At 51.0% G+C, this 26,033-nt stretch overlaps 1 protein-coding gene and 1 long non-coding RNA gene across 8 annotated transcripts in view; one reads left to right on the top strand and one right to left on the bottom strand.

Annotated features, from left to right (window-relative positions):
• Positions 1-26,033, bottom strand: part of PRELID3A (PRELI domain containing 3A) — a 58,906-nt gene that overhangs the window by 17,564 nt on the left and 15,309 nt on the right. For 2 of the 7 annotated variants that reach the window (XM_033178399.1, XM_033178398.1), the window contains exons 2-5: positions 12,338-12,506; positions 11,245-11,334; positions 5,923-5,993; positions 5,711-5,813 (exon numbers count right to left, since the gene is read on the bottom strand). In XM_033178399.1, coding sequence (XP_033034290.1) covers positions 5,711-5,813; positions 5,923-5,993; positions 11,245-11,334; positions 12,338-12,475 — 402 coding nt within the window. In that variant the 5' untranslated portion in view covers positions 12,476-12,506. Of the gene's footprint in view, positions 1-3,038; positions 3,694-5,710; positions 5,814-5,922; positions 5,994-11,244; positions 11,335-12,337; positions 12,507-22,366; positions 22,493-24,695; positions 25,040-26,033 lie in introns of those variants that run through there. The other 5 variants (XR_004429303.1, XR_004429302.1, XM_033178395.1 and 2 more) reach the window with 5 other exon arrangements.
• On the top strand, positions 7,650-9,810 carry LOC117064182. Its single transcript, XR_004429310.1, has 2 exons — positions 7,650-7,692; positions 9,134-9,810. It is a non-coding gene; the product is annotated as an uncharacterized LOC117064182 (long non-coding RNA).

The following is a 26,033-nucleotide window of genomic DNA, read 5'->3' as shown; positions in this document are numbered from 1 at the left end:
ACCACACCCATGACACACACCACACACGACACACACCACACCCATGACACACACCACACCCATGACACACACCACACCCATGACACACACCACACTCAAGACACACACCACACTCATGACACACACCACACACGACACACACCACACTCAAGACACACACCACACTCATGACACACACCACACACGACACACACCACACACATGACACACACCACACCCATGACACACACCACACTCATGACACACACCACACTCATGACACACACCACACTCAAGACACACACCACACACATGACACACACCACACACATGACACACACCACACTCAAGACACACACCACACTCAAGACACACACCACACCCATGACACACACCACACACGACACACACCACACCCATGACACACACCACACACATGACACACACCACACCCATGACACACACCACACCCATGACACACACCACACTCATGACACACACCACACTCAAGACACACACCACACACATGACACACACCACACCCATGACACACACACCCATGACACACACCACACACATGACACACACCACACCCATGACACACACCACACTCATGACACACACCACACTCATGACACACACCACACTCAAGACACACACCACACACATGACACACACCACACCACACCCATGACACACACACCCATGACACACACCACACCCATGACACACACCACACCCATGACACACACCACACTCATGACACACACCACACTCATGACACACACCACACTCAAGACACACCCACACACATGACACACACCACACACATGACACACAACCACACTCAAGACACACACACACACATGACACACACCACACACGACACACACCACACACCCATGACACACACCACACCCATGACACACCACACACATGACACACACCACACCCATGACACACCACACTCATGACACACACCACACTCATGACACACACCACACTCAAGACACACACCACACGCATGACACACACCACACTCAAGACACACACCACACACATGACACACACCACACACATCACACCACACTCATGACACACACCACACTCAAGACACACACCACACCCATGACACACACCACACCCATGACACACACCACACTCAAGACACACACCACACTCAAGACACACACCACACACGACACACACCACACTCATGACACACACCACACTCATGACACACCGCACTCATGACACACACCGCACTCAAGACACACACCGCACTCAAGACACACACCGCACTCATGACACACACCGCACTCAAGACACACACCGCACTCAAGACACACACCGCACTCATGACACACACCGCACTCAAGACACACACCACACTCAAGACACACACACACCACACACACACACCACACACTCATGACACACACCGCACTCAAGACACACACCGCACTCAAGACACACACCGCACTCATGACACACACCGCACTCAAGACACACACCGCACTCATGACACACACCACACACATGACACACACCACACTCATGCATATCTTACACACATGCACACACATCACACACACATTACACACATGCACATCATACACACATGCACACACATCACACACACATCACACATGCATATCTTACACACATGCACACACATCACACACATTACACACATGCACATCATACAGGCATGCACACATCACCCACAGCACACACAGCACACAATACACATCACACGCACCACACATACACATCACATAACAGCACACACAAATCACACATCTGCACATCATACAAACATGCACACGACACATACATACCACACACATATACATATCACATACACAGAGCACACACACACCACACATATACACATCACAGCACACACTTCACACCACACACACCCCACGTACCACACACATATACACATCACACATACCCCACACCTATGCACATCACACACAGCATACACACACAGCACACACACACACCACATATATACACACAACACACATAGTACACACAGCACATGCACACGACACACACAGCATACACACACACCACACACACCACATATATACACACAACACACACAGTACACACAGCACATGTACACGACACACACAGCACACACACCACACACACACACCACATATATACACACAACACACACAGTACACACAGCACATGCACACGACACACACAGCATACACACACCACACCACATACACTTATATACATACCATGCACAGCACACTCCACACACCGCACTCACCACACACATATATACTCACCACACAGCACACACACCACACCACATACACTTATATACATACCATGCACAGCACACTCCACACACCGCACTCACCACACACATATACATATCACATACACAGAGCACACACACACACACATATATACTCACCACACAGCACACACCACACACATATATACTCACCACACAGCACACAGCACACCACACACACACATATACTCACCACACACAGCACACACAGCACACACACCACACACACACATATACTCACCACACAGCACACAGCACACTCACACACATATATACTCACCACACAGCACCACAGCACACTCCACACACATATATACTCACCACACAGCACACAGCACACTCCACACATATATACTCACCACACAGCACACAGCACACACCACACACACACATATACTCACCACACAGCACACAGCACACTCCACACACATATATACTCACCACACAGCACACAGCACACTCCACACACATATATACTCACCACACAGCACACAGCACACTCCACACACATATATACTCACCACACAGCACACAGCACACTCCACACACATATATACTCACCACACAGCACACAGCACACTCCACACACATATATACTCACCACACAGCACACAGCACACTCCACACACATATATACTCACCACACAGCACACCGCACTCACCACACACATATATACTCACCACACAGCACACACCACACACACACAGGCCGCCAGACAAAGGAGCTCCCTACAGGCGCTGAACCCAGGGTGCGGCCACGAAGGAGGCAAGGCCCAAGGCCGCCCCCAGCTTGGGTTCAAGGAGAGCAAAGCTTGGCTTCAGTGACTCCGGCAAAATAGCACAAAGTTCTTAAGGATCCCCGGAGCCACACACGCGGGGGACAGATGGGAACAGATGGGGATGAGCGGCCCAGAGCAGCGCAGTGCAGCCTCTGGCGGGAGGCGCATCCTCCCCGGGGAGCAGGCCCTGGTGGCCGCTGGTCATCAGGGCAAGGCCACTAGAAGTCCAGCCACTGACAGCCCAGGACGCCAAGCAATGTTCGTGAAGCTCAAGGAGACATCGGAAAAGGCTTTCACTGCTAAAAGGAAATGGCCTTGGAATCTAGATCCTGCCACAAAGCAAGGAATGAAATAGAAAGAAGATGAACCCAGTGATTCTGGGTCACCGTGGAAAACTAAGGAGCTCTGGGCTGGAGAGCCACCAGCAGCTGCATCTTTCCAGCGTCCCCTCGCCATGTGCACCATGCACACGGGTCATAAGAGGCTGCAAGGCCCCCCCGGGTGAGTGAATACTGTACTCACCACCATTTATCACAAGCACAGGCGCAGGCCTCCTTAGCTCACAGCGCTTTCAGAGTGCTCAATTATCCACTCGATAGCCGCCCACCCCTGCAACACAGAAAGGTTTCAGCACTGAGTGGGCCGTCCCGCCTCCCGCTGCAGACAGCAAGGGACAAGTCCACGGGCTAAACTGCAGAAGGGAGGCACTGCAGCTACAAGGAGACACAGCAGTGACCTTTCCAAGTGACCTGCACACAGGCAGGCAGCTCCTCCAGCTCAGAAACCGGAAGGAAAACAGTGCCTCAGAGTCACTGCTGTGTCAGCAAACCAGCGCCCCACTTAGCTCAATACAGCAAGTCCTGTCCCTCACCTCCCAAATCCCAGTGCTGAGGCTGCCCCAGGAGGCCAGGAAAGCCCAGGGCGACACCGCCACACACCCCCAACCCCATCCCCTGCCCTTGCCCTCAGGCCGCTCCGCTGTTTCCAAGCCCAACACCTCTCCCCACCGTGCTAGGGGAAGCAGTGATTCTCTCCTAAGCCTTCAACACAACCCCTAATAAAGTGAAATAAAGGAAAGCCAATTTGTCCTCACTGAGTTTACCCCAAGTTTTTCACATAAAAGGTCTAAGGTAGCTGTGGCCTCGCTGAATATTCCCTTCCTCTTATAATATTTTGTTTGGCAAACATTTAGGGCTTCTGCCCTAAACCAAGCACTGGAAACGATGGATGAGACCCGGTCTCCTTCCTCCGGCATGGACAAAGCTCTCCCGTTTTGACCTTCACGGCCCTGCCTCCTCTGAAGTGAGCTAAGCTGCTCAGATCTCTACTTCTCACATCTGGAGTCCACAGAATGAGACAGACAGGCTCTTCTGTTGGTGATGAGACTAAACGCGAGCCATAAATGGGTTTCCACTGGTTGGCGAGTTGAGCATGGAAAGACATTGGAAAGGGAAGTAGAGCCTTAGGAATCACCCACTGATCCCGAAAATGAAGACTCACTTCTGACCCCCAAAAAGGGGGGAAGAGAAAGAGGGAGGGGCACGGGGGACAGACAAAGGGAAGACATGAGCTTGTCAGGTGGGCCCAGGTGAAAAGCAAAGGCCCTGCTCTGGCAAGTGGCATCCTTTAAATGTGAGGAACATCTTCCTCCCAAACATTCAAGCTCTTTCCATCAACTCTGCTGGAGGGGAGGGCGACCCGGACTTCTAGAACGATCTCTGCCTCCATTCCAGTGCCCGGGACACAAAGGGAGTGCCATGGATGGCCTCCTGGGATCCATCCTTTCTCCTCTCACCTCCACGAAGCTCACTGCCAAATCCTGCCAGAGAGGAGCTGTGAAGACGGTGGCAGGCCCCACGGAAGCACCACCGCTGGACAGGTTCAGCCAAAGCCACGTAATGCCCATCAAATGGGAACTACTCTAAGTCCTGAAGAGCCTACCTGACACTGTTAACACCTGATATCTCTGATGCTGTGGGTTAGTTTGCTTTGGCAACTGAGCTTATGACATTTGGGCTCTTTGAAGTGGTGGCTGCCTTGGCTGGGTTTACGCTCCGGGTTTACCCCATGCTTTCTCTACTGAGAAGAGTAACTTTATGGCTCCCTTGGCTTTCACAGATGCACTTCCCTCAGACCTGGGTCAGCCTTTCCCTATCCGAGTTTTAAAATGCTGTAGCATTATGAACTCAGCATAAATGGAGAGCCCCAGCACTCTGGATTTTATTTATTTATCTATTTATTATTTTTTATTATTATTTTTAGACAGAGTCTCATTCTGTTACCCAGGCTGGAGTGCAGTGGTGGCTCAGCTCACTGCAACCTCCGCCTCATGGCTCCAAGCAATTCTCACGTCTCAGACTCCTGAGTAGCTGGGACTATAGAGGTGTGCCATCACGCACAGCTAATTGTTGTATTTTTAGTAGAGACGGGGTTTCAGCATGTTGGTCAGGCTGGTCTTGAATTCCTGGCCTCAAGCGGTCCACCTGCGTTGGCCTCCCAAAGTGCTTGGATTACAGACATGAGCCAACATGTCCAGCCAGGAAGACTTATGAGACTAAAAATGTCATCTTAATCTGGCACTTAACAACTACAGCACACGCAGGACTTCTAGGATTGAGGTACATACCTTCTTTGCATTGGAAGATATCGTGTTGGCCATTAAACTTTCCAAATAACTACCGAGGCTAATCCCCTTCACGGTGATGATGGCTTCTTGTGTGAGCACGGTCCTGCAACAGAACAAGAAGAAAAGGGGCTGACCAGCCCTGAGAGGGAGGAGGGTCTGCCCTGCCCTCACCCTTGGCATTCAATGTGTCAATCCCACAGGAGATGACTCACATTTCTGGGTTCTCTGGATGAGGTGTGTACACCAACCTCTCATTAACTGACACCAAATTTGTGAGTGTGATCTTAAAAAGAAAAAAAGGTTTAGATTGTATTTCTCTTGCATTTCTTCCAAAACCACCTGCCCATACTCTTCTATCCCAAAATCAGCACTTGGTGGGGTCAGAACAGAAGAAACTTTTTAAGTCCTAGTAAACCATGGCTTTGCTGTTCCTTCTGGCAACTGTCATCTGTCTTCTTCCCACGTCCCACTCCACACGTGAGCAGGGCTCTGGCCTTCAAGGTACAGTCAAGCTGCCAAAACTATCAGAAGTTGTATTATGGAAAAGGACAAAAAGTCCTGTGTGTTCATGTAAGTGAGAGAAAGCTTTTCACGCACCCACGGCAGCCCACGGAGCACTGTCTCCCAGGACTGGATGAGACAGACTCTGAATCTACAGGGAGACTGCAGGGTTCTTTTCTCCTCCAGTACCACTTCCTATAAACAGACTAACTCCTTATGAATATTTATACTTTCTTTTTTTTTTTTTTTTTTTTTTTGAGATGGAGTGTCACTCTGTCGCCCAGGCTGGAGTGCAGTGGCACAATCTGGGCTCACTGCAAGCTCTGCCTCCCGGGTTCACACCATTCTCCTGCCTCAGCCTCCTGAGTAGCTGGGACTACAGGCACCCACCACCATGCCTGGCTAATTTTTTGTATTTTTAGTAGAGACGGGGTTTCACCATGTTAGCCAAGATAGTCTTGATCTCCTGACCTCTCGATCCGCCCACCTCAGCCTCCCAAAGTGCTGGGATTATAGGCGTGAGTCACTGAGTCCGGCCTTTATTTTTTCTTTTTTTCTCTTATTTTTTTGAGATGGAGACTCGCTCTGTCACCAGGCTGGAGGGCAGTGGCATGATCTGGGCTCACTGCAACCTCCACCTCCCAGGTTGAAGTGATTCCCCTGCCTCAGCCTCCCGAGTAGCTGGGATTACAGGCGTGTGCTACCACGCCCAAGTAAGTTTTTTTTTGTATTTTAGTAGAGACAGGGTTTCATCATGTTGGTCAGGATGGTCTCAATCTCCTGACCTCATCATCCACCTGCCTCACCCTCCCAAAGTGTTGGGATTACAGGTGTGAGCCCTCACACCTGGCCTCTTTTTTTATTTTTTGAGATGGAGTCTTGCTCTGTCACCCAGGCTGGAGTGCAGTGGTGCAATCTCAGCTCATTGCAAACTCTGCCTCCCCAGTTCATGCCACTCTCCTGCCTCAGCCTCCCGAGTAGCTGGGACTACAGGCACCCGCCACCACGCCCGGCTAATTTTTTTTCATATTTTTAGTAGAGACGGGGTTTCACTGTGTTAGCCAGGATGGTCTTGATCTCCTGACCTCGTGATCCGCCCGCCTTGGCCTCCCAAAGTGCTGGGATTATAGGCGTGAGCCACCGCGCCCAGTCTACATTTTCTATCAAAAGCAGTGTAAACACTGGAGCTGTAGAGCCACGCTAACAGAATTTTCTGTGGTAACAGTAATATCCTATGCATGCTGTCTGATGTAGCCACAAACACATGCAGCTAATGCACCCTTGAAATATGGCTCACGTGACTAAGGAATGGAATTTTTAATTTAATTTTATCCTAATTAGCTTAATTCTTTTTTTTTTCAGATGGAGTTTCACTCTTGTTGCACAGGATGGAGTGCAATAGTGCGATCTATTTATAGTAGAGATGGGGTTTCGCCATGTTGGCCAGGCTGGTCTCGAACTCCTGACCTCAGAGAAGTCAGGTGAGCTACCCGCCTCGGCCTCCCAAAGTGCTGGGATTACAGGCATGAGCCACTGGGCCGGCCATAAATAGCTTAAAATTAAATAGCCACGTTTCTGGTGGTGCCACACTGGACAACAGAGCTCTAGAATTGCTTCATTGTTTAACCCAATTCACCCTCTTCTTGAAACATCACTTCTGATAAAAGACCATGTTTTAAAAAGTTTAAGCAGTGAAAAGCAAATTAACCTTTCTGTAGTGATACTCATTTTTTTCAGTCATCTCTCACTGAATCCCTCCCCCAGCCTCACTGTCCCAGTGCGAATGGTTAGTAGGAAATCTCTCTCCTACTGAGTACCAGGTTATCAAGAGTCTCATGTGTATGGGCATTTCATTCTACAGAAATATCTAACAATATCAATTACAAATTAAACTCTGATCAGCTGTGGTCATTTTATGTGCAATATTTTATGCAAGTCATTGTGTTGCATAAACCTTACTTCTCTGAGGTTTGTTCTTTTCTTGTTTATACGAGAAATGTGAGACTCAGAAAATGCAAATAGCATCCCCGAGCCATCGGGCCATCCAGCGACGGCTTCAGGATGCAAGCACGTGGCTTGCTCCAAACCCCATTTCCTTTCCATCAGACTTCACTGGAGCATAAACTCTTCCTTTTTACATACAACTGAGTTTTCTGGAAGTATAAGGTGGAATTTCATAAGTAAATACTGATTTTGGGAGCAGAGAGAACAGAATACATAAGCTGTGAGGAATAGCCAGGGGGCCCCAACAGGCTCCTGTGACTTCGTGCAGCCTGGGACAAGGAGCCAGTAGGACCAGGGACACTGGCAGAGGTCCGGGTAGTACACTAAGGAGCTCGGCTCTATCCTGCAGGTGGCTCAGAGCCTCATCTCAGCACACAGGGACGCACCCACTGCCTTCTACAGAAGGTGCTCCCAGCTGGGCAGAGTGTGGCTGGCCGACAGCACCAAGCATCCTGGCTACTCCTGTGGCTGCCTGAGAAGCTCATAGGAGCTCCCGAGGCCATCGGGTTGGGCAGGGGAGCTGCGGGAACCGGAGCAGCTCCACTTTGTTTCAAACACTGGGCCTCCCACAAGATGCTGAGAAGATGGGGAGCTGCCCAGGCACCAGTTCGGGTACTTGCATATGGCCGCCTGGATGACCTGCTCCTCAGCCCTGTCCCTACCCACTGTGCCCACCAGCCCTGCCTGCCCCTGGGCCCAGGTCACTCCTCCCTCACTGCAGCACTGCTGGCCGCACCTTCAGCTTTAGGCCGGACACTCTGTGCGGGGGATGCATACTCGGGATGTGCAAAGCAAGCTCACCTCTCTCTTCTCACACCTGCCCCTGATGGGCCACCATTCAGCCTGGCACCCTAACCAGACAGTGGAGCTGCACCATGAGCCTCCCGTTCCTCACTCCCCATGTCTCGCCCCAGGCAGCCTCTGCTACCTCTCACCTGGACAATTACCTGCCCGGACTACTGGTCTCCCTGGCTCAGGTCCCAATATGCCCCCCCGCCCTCTCTCCACAAGCCTGCCAAGGTATTCTTCCCAACACACAGCCCGGCTACCTCACCTTCCTGCAACAAACTCTCAGCACCTCCTTCTTACCACAAAAACGACCTCCAGCTCCTCTGCCTCTTCTGTGGTCTCGTCCCTGCTCCTCTCCAGCCTCCTCCCTCCCATACCACCTTCCCCTCTTAGTCTCCAATGCCATCTGTTTGTGGCTCTCTAAGGCTCAAGGGCACCCACTGCCAGTGTGTCTGGAGAAGTCCTGCCAGGCTCCCTGTCACCTACCTTCACATAGCCACTTAGGGGGGCTCCTGCTCGCTGCCACCTACACAGGTAGTTAGATGCCAACCGTGGGATGACAGAGCCAGTCAGGAGGGAATATCTTTTAATCCTTGCATCCCCCATCCCTAGCACTGTGCTGGGTACCAGGCAGGCACTTGATACTGTTGGCAGAACCAGTAAATGAGTGGTGGCTGGAGCCAACCGTGGCACTGGGGACAGACAAGGGAGGCCAGATGAGGGCACGGCTGACTTCACCCACCATAGCCCATTTCTATATTTGCTGAAAATAAGGATTATTTTATGAAATAAATAATTTTCCTAGCCCATGCATGTTTCCCAACATGTTCTTTGCATTAGCATTAGACCAATATACATTTTTTTAATTAAGAGTAGTGAGAGAGGAATGAAAGGGGGAAGTAGCTTTAAAAATGCCTGTTGGGGCAGGGAGCAGTGGCTCCCAGCACTCTGGGAGGCCAAGGGAGGCAGATCACGAGGTCAGGAGTTCGAGACCAGCCTCACCAACATGGTGAAACCCCATCTCTATTAAAAATACAAAAATTAGCCAGGTGTGGTGGCACGCGGCTGTAATCTCAGCTACTCAGGAGGCTGAGGCAGGACAATCGTTTGAAACCAGGGGCAGAGGTTGCAGTGAGCCGAGATCGCTTTACTGCACTCCAGCCTGGGTGACAGGGCGAGAGTCCGTTTCGGAAAAAAAAAAAAAAAATGCCTGTTGGTGGTGCACACGTGTAGTCCCAGCTACTTGGGAGGGTGAGACAGGAGAATCGCTTGAACCCATGAGGTGGAGGTCGTAGGGAGCTGAGATCCACTGCACTCCAGCCTAAGTGAGAGAGACTCTGTCTCAAAAAAAAAAAAAAAAAAGAAAGAAAAGAAAAGAAAAAAGCAGGTTGGGAGGCATCACTTGAGACCAGGAGTTCGAGACCAGCCTGGGCAACAGCAAGATCCCATCTCTACAAAAAATTTTAAAAAACAGTAGCCAGGGATGGTGGCACATGCCTGTGGTCCCAGCTATCTGGGAGGCTGAGACAGGAAGATCACTTGAGCCCAGGAGTGTGAAGCTGCATTGAGCTATTGACCACACCACTGCACTCCAGCCTGGGTGACAGGGCAAGACCCAATCTTTAAAAAAACAAAAACGTCTGCTGGTTGTCAAGACAGTGGTTATCCTGTGAGGGGTGCCCAAGGGGTCTCAGGGGCTGGTCAAATTCTGTTGCTTGACCTGCCTGCTAGTTAAGGTGTGTTCTTTGTGACAATTTATCATTATGTGCATTTTTCTATATACCTTTTTTTTTTTTTTGAGACGGAGTCTGGCTCTGTCACCCAGGCTGGAGTGCAGTGGCACGATCTCGGCTCACTGCAAGCTCCGCCTCCCGGGTTCACGCCATTCTCCTGTCTCAGCCTCCTGAGTAGCTGGGACTACAGGCACCCGCCACCGCGCCCGGCTAATTTTTTGTATTTTTAGTAGCGACGGGGTTTCACCGTGGTCTCGATCTCTTGACCTTGTGATCCGCCCGCCTCAGCCTCCCAAAGTGCTGGGATTACAGGCGTGAGCCACCGTGCCCGGCCCTATATACTTATTATACTTGAATAAAAAGATAAACTGCTAAATAAATTCAGCCTTTCTATTAAAAATATCAACACCTAGACCAAAGGTGGGCTGGAAATAGAATTAAACGAAAGCCTTACGCGCCACCACCCAGACACACTGAGCCCCTTTCTCATCTGAGGCCATTGCTTACATTGGTGGAACAAAGTTCCATTTTCTTTTCCACTGGATCCACCACAGAATGTTCTTGGATGTATGTCAAAGTCCTACTGGTTCCCAAAATCTAAAAAACAAAGCAAAACTAGCATAGTGGAACGTTAAAAATACTACTTCATATCACCACCGAATACCACTGCATTTACTAATTAGTTCACTATTCAAGAAATGGTATCATGGGATGCAGCAAGGGACAGAGACAAAACCCCTGTGTCCAGGGAGCTTCTGCTCCAGCAGGTGAGCCACTGAGCAAAGAAATGAATTCCAACAGAGTGGAGCGTCCGGCAGCACTATGCTCCCAGCAAAATACAACAGGCTGCGGGCCGTGGAGCCGGGAGGCCCCTCTGCCGGGTGGGGTCTGGGTACAGCCCCAAAGAGGAAGGTGCCACCATAGGGCTGGGGTGGAGGTGTTGGGCTGGGGGCGGCAGGTGCAGACCCTGCAGCAGGAGCTGGGCTGACTGAGGGGCCTGCGCCAGGCCAGGGTGTGGACCGCAGGTGGAGGCGAGATCCGGGCGCTGGGTTGGGGTGAGCCGTGCTCAGATTCGCATTTCCAGTGACCTCCCTGGCTCTGAGGAAGAGGCCGCGGGGGCTGAACCATGGTGAGGCCTAACCCCGCTGCCTGAGGATGCGGCTGGGTGCGGACGCTGGGCTTTAGAGGCGATGAAGCCAGAGGAGGGGCGTGTGGTGGTGCTAAGCCAGCACGCTCGGGCCCTTTGGGAGAGCAGATGGGGATGCCAGATGCCAGGCGCCTGGCAAAGCCTCCCGCGCCCCCCCATCTCAAGGAAGACCCCCCTACCGATCCCCCACCCCACGCCCCCCGATCTCAAAGAAGACACCCTCACCGACCCCGTACCCCAGGCCCCCTGATCTCGAGGAAAACCCTCCCACTGTCCCCCTACTCCCAGCCCCCTGATCTCGGGAAACGCCCCCCGCCACCCTCCCACCGCGATGTCAGCCAGAGCAGCAGACGGACCGTCGAGGGGAGGAGGGACTTGGGGGAAGGCGGGGGCGGGGGCGAGAGTGGGGGGGGGTCGGGCGCGTTCGGAGCCGCCGCCCCCGCCCCCGCTCACCGCTCTCACGAGGCCGGGCAGCCCCCACTCGGTGCTGAGCAGGCGCAGGCTGTGCAGGCGGCCGCGGCCGTCCACGCGGCGCTGCAGCACGTCCACGCCCAGCACGCTCGGGTTCATCGGGTTCGGGTACTTGCGCATGGCCGCCTGGATGACCGTGTCCCACGGGTGGCTGCGGGGAGAGCACAGGCGGCGGTGAGCAAGCGCCGGGGCCGGGCCGGGGCCGCAGGGTAGAGGGGAGGGAGGCCAGAGCCGCCGCCAGGCCTGCGTCTAGTCTCCTCACTTTAATGAAAGGCTCATCCGACACACCTGAGGAGTCGCGGGAGCCTTCCCCGACCGCTGGCTCGGCACCTGCACGCCTCAGCACCGAGCAGCCCCTTGGCTTTTGTTTGTCTGAGGCAGGGTCTCACCCGGTCGCCCAGCAGGCAGGAGAGAGGTGGTGCCATCAGGGTCGCTGCAGACTCAACCTCCCAGGCCCAAGTGAACCTCCTGCCTCAGCCTCCCCTTGCCCACCTCCGGTAGCTGGGACTAGGACTACAGGCGGGTGCCACCACACCCGAGTAACTTTTTTAATTTTTTTTTTTTTTTTTTTTTGAGACGTAGTCTTGCTCTACCGCCCAGGCTGGAGTGCAGTGGCGTGAAATGGACTCGCTGCAACCTCCGCCTCCCGGGTTCAAGTGATTCTTCTGCCTCAGCCTCCCTAGTAGCTGAGATCACAGGCGCCCACCACCACACCTGACTAATATTTGTATTTTTAGTAGAGGCGGATTTCCCCATGTTGGCCAGGCTGGTCTGGAACTCCTGACCTCACGTGATCCACCTGCCTCTGACTCCCAAAGTGCTGTGATTACAGGCATAAGCCACCACGCCTGGCCAACTTTTTTTTTTTTTTTGAGACGGGGTCTTGCTCTGTCACCCAGGCTGTGGAGTGCAATGGCACTCTCTCGGCTCACTGCAACCTCCGCCTCCCGGGTACAAGCGATTCTCCTGCCTCAGCCTCCCTAGTAGCTGGGACTACAGGTGCCTGTCACCACACCCAGCTAATTTTTTTGTATTTTTGGTAGAGACAGGATTTCACTATGTTGGCCAGGCTTGTCTCAAACTGCTGACCTGGTGATCCGCCCGCCTCAGCCTCCCAAAGTGCTAGGATTACAGGCGTGAGCCACTGTGCCCGGCCCAACTTTTTATTTAAAGAAATTTTTTAGGTCTCATTATGTTGCCAGGTTGGTGTTGAACTCAAGGCCTCAAGCAGTCCTCCTGCCTTGGCCTCCCAAAGTGCTGGAATTACAGGCATGAGCCATCACACTCAGCCTCCCTTGTATTTCCTGCCATCAGAATGGTTGCAAATTACCCATTGCTTTCCAGAGCTCTGCACTTGTGATGACCCCCCCGGCAGGGGTCAGATACACGTCTGATGGGAGCCAAGTGAGGAGCCACCACACCTGTTCAGCATGGACCTTCCCCCGGACTGCTGAGGGGTTGCTAGCAAGTCACTTCATCACCCTAATTGTCCTAATCCGCCCTTTCTTCAGGGTGTGCTCTCTCCCAGGAAGCCTCTGAGCCTCCTGCAAGGACATTCTCTGACAAGATCATTATTTCTTCAGAGGTGCCCAGAGAGGTTCGTCCAGCGTATGTGTAGACACAGCTCAGAGGCAAGCCCGGATGTATGCACACACATATGCACCATCACATTCACACGTGTGCACATAGGCATGCAGACACACATACATGCACATGCACACATATCTTCACCCTGTCGCCCAGGCTGGAGTGCAGTGGTGCAATCTCGGCTCACTGCAAGCTCTGCCTCCGGGTTCACGCCATTCTCCTGCCTCAGCCTCCCAAGTAGCTGGGACTACAGGGGCCTGTCACCAAACCTGGCTAATTTTTTGTACTTTTAGTAGAGACAGGGTTTCACCATGTTAGCCAGGATGGTCTCAATCTTCTGACCTCGTGATCCGCCTGCCTTGGCCTCCCAAAGTGCTGGGATTACAGGCGTGAGTCACCGCGCCCACCCTACCATCCACTTTTTATAACTGCTGATAAACATCTTCCTATATCATGAAGCCATTTTCAGAAATAGGATTATAAATGGCTGCACACTAGGTCATCTTGTGGCTATGTGTATATCACCAGTCCTCTATGGTGGGTTATGTCATGTAGATTGCTTCCACTTTTACACGATAAATTATAACAGTAGAGAACATGTATGTACATTAGTCTTTCAACATATCTAATTCTTCCTTAGGAGAAAGTTCTAGAAATGAAATCTCCAAATAAAATATGAAAGATTATGAGGATACTGAAGTTTTTTGTTCCATATTTGAGGTCATTTTTTAATATAACTGAGTGATCATTAATTTACTTTACCATCCCTCATCAAACTCTTGTCCTAGACGAAAGTCAGCAGCAGGGCCCAGATGAGAACCAGGTCTCGCAGCTCCCTAACCTGTTCTTTCTGTTACATTCAGTGGCCTCTAAATTGTCAGGGCCTGGCCTGGAATCCTCTCTCAACAACAGAACACTTATGTTCAGCTTTTCAAACCATGCAATTGTGTCACTCAGTTGACACATTCCACTGGCAACATAAAGAGAAGAAAGGGGTGAAGAAGCCGAGACTGGATGGTCCTGGTCACTCTAGGAATTCAGTCGGAGCGGAGCCCTTTCGTCTCTCTGAGGTTTAGGCAAGAACTGTCAGGGACATGGTAGACCCCAGATCTACGTGAGGAAAGAGAATCGAGAGATACATGAGAAGCAGAAAGGGCCCCAGTCGCCCAGGAGAGCCTCCTCAATGAATAATCTGAAGGCTTCTCAGTTAAGTTCCTTAGACCTGTTCCCATAGAAATCATTACTTTAAGCAGAATAGGCTATGCCTTCTAACACTAAGCTTAAAATAATCTAAACATTGAGAGATTTTTGCATTAAGCTTATCTCAAATAATGCTTCTTTCATATAAAATTCTTGCATCATAGGGCTGGGTGCAGTGGCTCATGCCTGTAATCCCAGCACTGTGGGAGGCCGAGGCATGCAGATCACTTGAGTTTAGCAGTTCAAGACCAGCCTGGCCAACATGGGGAAACCCCATTTCTAAGAAAAATACAAAAATTAGCCAGGCATGGTGGCGGGCGCCTGTAATCCCAGCTACTTGGGAGGCTGAAGCAGGAGAATTGCTTGAACCCGGGAGGTGGAGGTTGCAGTGAGCCAAGACCGCCCCACTGTACCCCAGTCTGAGCAACAAAGCAAGGCTCCAACTCAAAAAAAAAAAAAAAAAAAAAAAACTTGCATCTTTCTGGCTGATGATTTAAACTAAATACAATCTGCTTAAAATATGCACATAATAAATAATTTTACTAATTACAGCAGGATGCCCACACAAGTTAATACATATATCAACAGAACAATGGAGGAAAATGATAAACATAGTATCTCAACATCTCTAAAATGATAAAGTCGAAGCACGGCCAGTCAATAGCGCACACCTTGGCTAAAGAAAATAGCCTTGGCCGGGCGCAGTGGCTCATGCCTGTAATCCCAGCACTTTGGGAGGCCAAGGCGGGCGGATCACGAGGTCGGGAGATTGAGACCATCCTGGCTAACTCAGTGAAACCCCATCTCTACTAAAAAAATACAAAAAATTAGCCGGGCATGGTGGTGGGCGCCTGTAGTCCCAGCTACTCAGGAGGCTGAGGCAGGAGAATGGCGTGAACCCAGGAGGCGGAGCTTGCAGTGAGCCGAGATCGCACCACTGCACTCCAGCCTGGGCGACTGAGTGAGACTCCGTGTCAAAAAAAAAAGAAAATAGCCTTGTCTGGGCATGGTGGCTCATGCCTGTAAATCCCAGTACTTGGGGAGGCTGAGGCAGGAAGATTGCTTGATGCCAGGAGTTCAAGCCCAGCCTGGGCAATATACTAAGACCCCCTCATCGCCACAAAAAATAAAACATTAACCAAGCATGGTGGCACGCCCCTGTGGTACTAGTTATTTGGGAGGCTGAGGCAGGAGGATCACCTGAGACCGGAGGTCAAGGCTGCAATAAGCCATGATTGCACCACTGCACTCTAGCCTGGGTGACAGAGCAAATCCCTGTCTAAAAAAAAAAACAAACAACAACAAGAACAACAAAACAGAACAAAAATAGGCTGACACGCTTTCTTTTTTTTGTGTGTTTTTTGTTTTTTGTTTTTTGTTTTTGAGATGGAGTCTTGCTCTGTCGCCCAGGCTGGAGTACAGTGGCCGGATCTCAGCTCACTGCAAGCTCCGCCTCCCGGGTTTACACCATTCTCCTGCCTCAGCCTCCCGAGTAGCTGGGACTACAGGCGCCCACCACCTCACCTGGCTAGTTTTTTGTATTTTTTAGTAGAGACGGGGTTTCACCGTGTTAGCCAGGATGGTCGCGATCTCCTGACCTCGTGATCCGCCCGTCTCGGCCTCCCAAAGTGCTGGGATTACAGGCTTGAGCCACCGCGCCCGGCCGACACGCTTTCAATGGGCAAAAATAGACAAGTCTGGCAATGCTGAGTACTGGAAAGCGTATAGGAAATAGGAAAACAGGAAGTGCTGCTGGTGGACACAAACTGGCACAGACACTAACGGGAGCAGTTTACCCAGAGAAGCTGAAAATGGACACCCCGCCCCTGCTGAAATCAGTCAGGGTTCTCAGCTGCCTGGTTTAGGCAGAAGAGGAATGTGCTGAAGTTTATTTTCAAGAGGAGCAGAGAACTGCCCACTCAGGGATCCCCAACCAGGCGGCAGAAGCCTCTTCCGCTGCTGTCATGGAGACCTCTGGGGAATCCTGTCCCCCAAGGCCAAGAGGCCTCTGCTGCCACCCAGCCCCACATACACAGGAGTCCTGACACTCCGACACCGACGCCACGCATGTGGTGGGTCTGCCTGCGGCTAAGGGATGCTGGTCTCCGTGCTGGGAACTGGAAAGGAGTAACAAAGGACTCTCTTAAGCACCAAGTGTCCGGAAGATGGAGGAGGAGGAAATTACAAGATGTCTGGGATTTGCCTAAAATAACCCAGGGGAAGGACCAGTGGCTGGGGACACAGAGGACCCCGGACTGGCTGCCTGAGGGTAACTGTTAACCTGGGGGTGGCACCGGCCCTCAGTATTCTAGTCCCTCCATGTTTGCATAGTTCTGAAATTTCCATAGTAAAAAATTTGTCTTAAGGCCGGGCGCGGTGGCTCAAGCCTGTAATCCCAGCACTTTGGGAGGCCGAGACGGGCGGATCACGAGGTCAGGAGATCGAGACCACCCTGGCTAACACAGTGAAACCCCGTCTCCACTAAAAAATACAGAAAACTAGCCGGGCGAGGTGGCGGGCGCCTGTAGTCCCAGCTATTCCGGAGGCTGAGGCAGGAGAATGGCGTGAACCCGGGAGGCGGAGCTTGCAGTGAGCTGAGATCCGGCCACTGCACTCCAGCCTGGGCGACAGAGCGAAACTCCGTCTCAACAAAAAAAAAAAAAAAAAAAAAAAAAAAAAAAAAATTTGTCTTAAAAAGATTTAAGGCCAGGCACGGTGGCTCACGCCTGTAATCCCAGCACTTTGGGAGGCCAAGGCAGGTGGATCGCCTGAGGTTAGGAGTTCGAGACCAGCCTGGCCAACATGGCAAAACCCCTTCTCTACTAAAAATACAAAAATTAGTAGGCCGTGGTGGGAGGCGCCTGTAATCCCAGCTATTTGGGAGGCTGAGGCAGGTGAATTGCTTGAATCTGGGAGGCAGAAGTTGCTGTGAACTGAGATCATGCCACTGCACTCCAGCCTGGGTGACAGAGTGAGACTCTGTCTAGAAAAAAATAAATAAAGTGATAATTGAAATTTCAGAAAACTTATATCTGCTGCCAGGAGCTGGATGACTACCCCATGCTACACGCTCAGTGGAGGCCTATATTCCAAACGATTCCAAGTCATACTTGGGTTAAAGACTCATTTATATACAGGACAGGCCAATAGGTTTGTTGTTGTGGTTGTTGTTTTAAGAGATGGTATGGTCTGTCACTGCAGCCTCAAACTCCTGGGGTCAAGCAGTCCTCCGGCCTCAGCCTCCTGAACAGCTGGGACTACAGGCACAAGCCACCACACCTGGCTGATTTTTGTATGTATTTTTTGTAGAGGCAGGGTCTACTATGTTGCCCAGTCTGTTCTCAAACTCCTAAGCTCAAGCGATTCCCCCACCTAGGCCTCAGAGCTCAATACTCTATTCATTATAGTTTCAGATTTTATATTCCAACTTAGTGTTAAGAAGCTACCGTTTGTTTTGTCATAGTAGGAAAGAATAGTCATAATTACTTAAAAAGACTACTAAGATACTCCCACCTTTTCCAGCTGCGTATTTGTGTGAAGCTGGGTTTATCCATACACTTCAACCAAAACTATATATTGCCAAACACAGACTGCAGAAGCAGATTTGAGAATCAAGTTATCTCCTCTTAAGCCAGATACTGTAGATATTAGTAAAAACAGAAACAGCGGCCAGGCACGGTGGCTCATGCCTGTAATTCCAGCACTTTGGGAGGCCGAAGCGCGTGGATTACGAGGTCAGGAGATAGAGACCATCCTGGCTAACACGGTGAAACCCCGTCTCTACTAAAGAATGCAAAAAATGGGCCAGGCGCGGTGGCTCAAGCCTGTATTCCCAGCACTTTGGGAGGCCGAGACGGGAGGATCACGAGGTCAGGAGATCGAGACCATCCTGGCTAACACAGTGAAACCCCGTCTCTACTAAAAAAATACAAAAAACTAGCCGGGCGTGGGGGCGGGCGCCTGTAGTCCCAGCTCCTCGGGAGGCTGAGGCAGGAGAATGGCGTGAACCCGGGAGGCGGAGTTTGCAGTGAGCTGAGGTCCGGCCACTGCACCCCAGCCTGGGCGACAGAGCAACACTCCATCTCAAAAACAAACAAACAAACAAACAAACAAACAAAAAATGAGCCAGGCGTGATGGCAGGCGCTTGTAGTCCCAGCTACTCAGGAGACTGAGGCAGGAGAATGGCGTGAACCCAGGAGGCGAAGCTTGCAGTGAGCTGAGATCGCGCCACTGCACTCCAGCCTGGGCGACAGAGTGAGACTCTGTCTCAAAAAAAAAAAAAAAAAAAAAAAGAAACAGCACCACTCCTTTCACTAATTTTTGGAAAATACGGTTTTTTATTCAGAAACATTATGTTAATACAATACGTTTATTATTGTTAAATTTAATGAATTAACTCTTTCAATTTCTCATTTTTAATTTCTAATATGGTAAATCCTAACTGATATAACCCATAGAAGCAAAACTGTTTAGGGTTTTGCTAAGTCAGCAGTTCCTGAGGCTGAAGAGCTTGAAATCCACGGGTCTAAGTGGGCCCTTGATTGAGTGGGAAATAGACACACGGCTGGTCACTGCAGTTCGATCTGTAATAAGGGGAAAATTTAATGCCCTTCAATAAGAAAAAGAATAAATGGTGGCACATTCATATAGCTATTAAAATATATATCTACATATATTTACATAGGCATCTAGAGACATCTCATATGGATGGATTTTCGAAAAACAATAGGGCTAGGCGTGGTGGCTCACGCCTGTAATCCTAGCACTTTGGGAGGCCCAGGTGGGTGGATCACTTGAGGTCAGGAGTTCGAGACCAGCCTGGCCAAAATGGTGAAACCCTGTCTCTACTAAAAATATAAAAATTAGCTGGGCATGGTTGCAGGTGCTTGTAATCCCAGCTACTCAGGAGACTGAGGCAGGAGAACTGCTTGAACCTGGGAGGCAGAGGCTGCAGTGAATCGAGATCCTGCCACTGCACTCCAGCCTGGATGACAGTGTGAGACTCCACTTCAAAAGAAAGAGAAAAGAAGACAATATGACACATGTGATAATGACATATGCATATACACAGATGCAGTAAAGTGAACCTCTGGAACATAGACCTCCTCAGAAGGATGCCCACCAAACTCAATCCTCATGGCTACCTGCTAGGAGGGAAACACAGCAGAACAGCAGTGGGGAGGGGAAAGAGCAGGCTTCAATTCACCTGTAATGTTCAATTTCTCTTCCTTGCTCCTGGCTGGAAGCCAAGCCTGCTTAAAAGTGACTCCCCGTGCCCCAAAGCCCGTCCTGCCCTGAGACGGGCATGGCCAGACATTCCTGGCAGCTGTAAGAATCAAAGGTGTGTGCAGCTTTGAACTCTGCTGGAAATCTATCTGTGATGGGCTTTGTTACTGACTGTTTTGTTACAGGTGTGCCTGAAACCTCATTCAATTCTGGGAGGAAAACCTTTTTTTTTTTTGAGACAAAGTCTTGCTCTGTCACCCAGACTGGAGTGCAATGGTGCAATCTCGGCTCACTGCAATCCCCACCTCCCGGGTTCAAGCAATTCTCCTGCCTCAGCCTCCTGAGTAGCTGGGTTTACAGGTGCGTGCCACTATGCCCGGCTAATTTTTGAATTTTTAGTAGAGACAAGGTTTCACCATGTTGGTCATGCTAGTCTTGAACTCCTGACCTCGTGATCCGCACACCTCGGCCTCCCAAAGTGCTGGCATTACAGGCGAGAGCCACTGCGCCTGGCCCTTTTTTTTTTTTTTTTGAGACGAACTTTCGCTCCTGTTGCCCAGGCTGGAGTGCAATGGCGCGATCTTGGCTTACTACAACCTCCGCCTCCCAGGTTGAAGCAATTCTGCTGCCTCAGCCTCCCGAGTAGCTGGGATTACAGGCATGCACCACCACACCCGGCTAATTTTGTATTTTTAGTAGAGACGGGGCTTCTCCATGTTAAGGCTGGTCTCGAACTCTTGACCTCAGGTGATTTACCCACCTCGGCCTCACAAAGTGCTGGGATTACAGGTGTGAGCCACCGCGCCCGGCAAGGGGGGAAGACATTTTAAACTCTGTTCATGTTTAAATGTCCCTTTCTATACTTTGGTCGTATATTTTTAATTATATTTAAACTACTTTCTCCCCTGTCTAGGTAACACACGTGTTAATCCATGGGCTTTCACTGGGCTGTTTTTGTCCGAGTGTTTACACTGCTGTCTGCTGTGAGTGATCTCAGGGCCTGCAGAGTTTCTTCTCGATGTGGACACAGGAAGAAAACTTGGTAAGATCAAAAGTGTGCCTAATTATTTCTTCATTTCAAAAGTACTATAATCTCAGCACTTCAGGAGGCCAAGGTGGGTGGATCACTTGAGGTCACGAGTTCAAGACTAGCCTGGCCAATATGGTGAAACCCCGTCTCTACTAAAAATACAAAAAATTCACCAGGCGTGGTGGCACCGGCCTGTGGTCCCAGCTACTTGGGAAGCTGAGGCACAAGAATTGCTTGAACCCGAGAGGCAGAGGTTGTGGTGAGCCAAGATCGCACCACTGCACTCCAGTCTGGGCGACAGGGCAAGATTCTGCCTTGAAAAAAAAAAGTAAATTAATTTCCAATCAAATGTTCACCTAACAGTAAAACAAACATTTTTTTAAAATATAGAAAGAAAAGGCCGGGCGCGGTGGCTCAAGCCTGTAATCCCAGCACTTGGGAGGCCGAGGCGGGTGGATCACGAGGTCAGGAGATCGAGACCCTCCTGGCTAACACGGTGAAACCCCGTCTCTGCTAAAAATACAAAAAACCAGCTGGGCGCGGTGGCGGCGCCTGTAGTCCCAGCTACTCGGGAGGCTGAGGCAGGAGAATGGCGTGAACCCGGAGGTGGAGCTTGCAGTGAGCCGAGATTGCGCCACTGCACTCCAGCCTGGGCGACAGAGCGAGACTCCGTCTCAAAAAAAAAATAGAAAGAAGAAGAAAGGTCTGTAATCCTCAAAGGAAAAGAAATCAGGGATTTCAATGGACGAAACAAGGGGAAAGCTACACAGTAAGTCCAGCCAGGAAGCCAGACTTCTAATTTGTACTGTCATCTGGATGCTGTGCCACCTCATAGTATCACATCATTCATAACCCGTCCAGCCACAGGCCAATGACAGCATTCTCAGCCAGCCACATTCCACATTTGTCAGGCTTCATTACAGCCCTTTGCTTTTAAGTTCAAAAGTCTATAGCGGAGAATTAGCACCTAGTCCACAGCAGCTCCAGGGATGACCAGGATTCCTTTGGTGGATAGCTGCCCCCGTCCTGGAAGGGCATCTGATCTCCATGTGAGATTCCTCACCCCTTCTGAGTACCTGCTAAGCGCCAGGCCCTGGGGGTGTCAGGAATACAAAATGAATGCCGGGAGAAATGAAATACTGATACTCTACCACATGGTGAGCCTCAAGAAGATCATGGGAGGCGAAAGCAGCCAGACACAAAACACCCCACATTGCAGGATGACATTTACATGCAACGTCCCAACAAGGCAAATTCATAGAAACAGAAAACAGATTCCTGGTTGCCTGGGGCAGGGGTGAAAATGGGGTAAAATGGGAAGCTAATGCCCACGGGGCACCTCTGTAGGAGGATGGAAGTGTTCTAAGACAGGACTGTGTGTGTGATGGTTGCATTTAGTCAAACTTGATGAATTATACACTTAAAATGTGTATAATTTTATGGTATGTAAAGTGTACTTCAGTAAACCTTAAAAAATAAATGGGAGTTAGCAGCTGCAACAATTTTCAAAAGCATCAACTGTGATTTTTCACAGCTGGCTATTCATCTGTGCTTGTCCACAGACAGTTAACAAAGCTCTAGGGCAGACTCCAGCCATTCCATGAGAAAACTGAGCCCCAACCGCCTGGGCACCCCTGATATGCAATGACCTAACTGTCCACAGCATCCAGATGGCTCAGTGATGCCCCATCCTTGTTGCTGAAGGAACCCTACTTGAGAAACACTGCAGGCCACACAAAAAATTAGATCCCATCAAATCTAAAGACTTCATGAAAAATAATTTCAGAGGTTTTGAAACCACTCGATATATTTTTATTATAATTTTACATGTTTAAAGTCAGGCCAGGCACAGTGACTCACACCTATAATCCCAGCACTTTGGGAGGCCGAGGCGGGTGGATCACCTGAGGTCAAGAGTTCGAGACCAGCCTGGCCAACATGGCAAAACCCCATCTCTACTAAAAATACAAAAATTAGCCGGGCCTGATGGCCCATGCCTGTAGTCCCTGCTACTCAGGAGCTGAGGAAGGAAAATCACTTGAACCCGAGATGGGGAGGTTACAGTGAGCCAAGATCGCACCACTGCACTCCAGCCTGGGTTACAGAGTGAGACTCTTGTTTCTAAAAAAAAAAAAAACCCTCCAGCCTGGGTGACAGAACGAGACGGTCTCAAAAAAATAAAAAAATAGTCAAAGGATGACAATTTCCTTCCACGCAGTACTTTTTTTCCCCAAAAAACTGCTTAATGCTTAAGTGAGGTCAGATAATTTAAACATCTTTATTGCTGTAAATAAATATTAAAGAATAATTTCAGTGTGTCATGGATCACTGACTTAAGAAGATACCACTTAGGAGGGCACTTTTTTTTTCTTTTTATTTGCACAATTTTATGGAGTATACGTGCAATTTTGTTACATGCATAGATTTCGTAGTAATCAGGTCAGAGCTCCTAGGGTATGCACTACCCGGGAAGGTGCCTTGCACCCATTAACCAATTTCTCATTATCCTCCCTGTTCCCACCCGCTCACCCTTCAGAGTCTCCATCGTCTGATGTTCACTCTCTACATCCATGTGAACACATTCTTACGCACCCACTTAGGAGTGAGAACACGCGATACTTGTCTTTCTGGGCCTGGCTTCACTTAAGATAATGACCTCTACTTCCATCCGTGTGCCGGGGCGGGGGCACTTTTAAACAGTTCGGGGTTTTCCACGCTGGTTTGGAGGCCTTCCGTGCCTACAAGTGAGTTCAGGGCCAGGGTCCCCCAAATGCCTTCTTCCCCTTCAGCTTTCTCTAGAGCTCACAGCCGGCCGTGGGCCCTCAGTGAAACGCGCGGAAGATTTATGACAATCTCAGCAAACGCGCCAGCTTGCAGGCCTCTCCCCTGCCCGGCTCCCGACCCAAAGGAGAGCAGCGAGCGCCAGGCCTCCCCCGCCCCCTCCCCCGGCTCCGGCCGCCCCAGCCCCCACCGTCCCCGCTCCGGCCGCCCCGCTCCGGCTGCCCCCGCCCTGGCCGTGGACCACCAGCGGGGCCTCTCTGCCTGCAGCCAGGCTCCTGCGCACGCCGGGGGAGAGGCCGGACCGGGCGCAGCGCCTCGCCCAGACCGCGGTCCCGGGGAAGGGCGCGTGCCCCTCTCCGGGACGCCGAGGTCGCGGTCTGGGAACCGCCGGCGCAGGGCGGGGGACTCCGCGAGGCCCGCTGTGAGGTCCGGCCTTTCCCGGACCGCTCCAGCCGGGCTCGGGAGCAGGAGCCGGCGTCCGGGCGGCCCCACCGCGGCCTTCAGCCCGGCCTCACCCAAACACGTGCTCCGAGCTCCAGATCTTCATTGCCGCCGGCGCAGGGCGCGGGATCTGGGATCCGAGCCGGGTGCTCCGACCCGCGCAGCTCCCGGCGCGGCGTGGGCGGGGCCTCGATGGGCGGGGCGCTCTTGGGTACCGCCCACCCCGTCTGGTGGCGGGGCCGGCTGCGGCGGCTAAAAATAGCTCTGCGGGCGCAGCTGTGGCGCTGCCCCAGACCTGCGCTGCTACCTGGAGGTTCGCGGTGAGCGCTTGCTGCAGATGCGGCGGGCGTAGGCGGCGACGCTCGTCCTTATTCCCACTGTCCAAATTCTCCCAAGGCCCTGTCCAGCTACGCCGGTTTCTACTGTCGGGGACGTGTGATGGAAAACGAACCTGTCAACCCTCAAAACTCCACTGCAGTTTGGGTCTTGAACAAACATTAAACCAGCATGTGATGTGCATCACAAGCAATCTGCAAATAGGTTGCAAAGACAGAAATCTCAGCCTGTATCAAACAGCCGGGAGGATGCCACCTACCCCACACATGCTCCCGAGGTAAACGAGACAACCCTCCGGGGGAGGGGACTCCACTGCACCATTTGTCAGAGAGTTCATCTTAAATTCGCCTGATGGTGGAGTAGCCATTAGTAAATGCAGTGGCCGTTTGCGTTTGCTAATTGCCTTTATCCAAAGGAAAAATGAATTTTTCGTATCTTTATGACAGGAGGTAGGTTTACAATTTGAAGCCAGGTGCTCTCTGGTAGCTGGGCTCCTACCTTCCCACGGACCTGGGAGACGGGGACGACATTTCAAAGAGAGGACTCTCAAGTCCTTGAGAAAATACATTCTTGAGTTGTAAAATTCGGGGGGAAATATTTAGCTTTAAAAAAATGTATGCCGGGCGCGGTGGCTCAAGCCTGTAATCCCAGCACTTTGGGAGGCCGAGACGGGCGGATCACGAGGTCAGGAGATCGAGACCATCCTGGCTAACACGGTGAAACCCCGTCTCTACTAAAAATACAAAAAACTAGCTGGGCGAGGTGGCGGGCGCCTGTAGTCCCAGCTGCTCGGGAGGCTGAGGCAGGAGAATGGCGTGAACCCGAAAGGCGGAGCTTGCAGTGAGCTGAGATCCGGCCACTGCACTCCAGTCCGGGCGACAGAGCGAGACACCGCCTCAAAAAAAAAAAAAAAAAAAAATTATGTATATCTCAAAAATAATTTGTGATTACAAGTTTTCTAAAGCAAATCCTCTAAGGAAAAAGAGTCTCCCTTTGCACCAGGATAAACTCCTTTATAGCTTTGTAAAGTACCCTGCACTGCCGCAAACGAAGTTCAAGTGCAAGGAAGTGACATG

Source organism: Trachypithecus francoisi, unplaced genomic scaffold (assembly GCF_009764315.1).
Source record: "Trachypithecus francoisi isolate TF-2019V2 unplaced genomic scaffold, Tfra_2.0 Lachesis_group19, whole genome shotgun sequence".
Classification (NCBI taxonomy): Eukaryota; Metazoa; Chordata; class Mammalia; order Primates; family Cercopithecidae; genus Trachypithecus; species Trachypithecus francoisi.
Note: the sequence above shows the minus strand (reverse complement) of the source record. Positions and strands in the feature narration are given on the sequence as shown.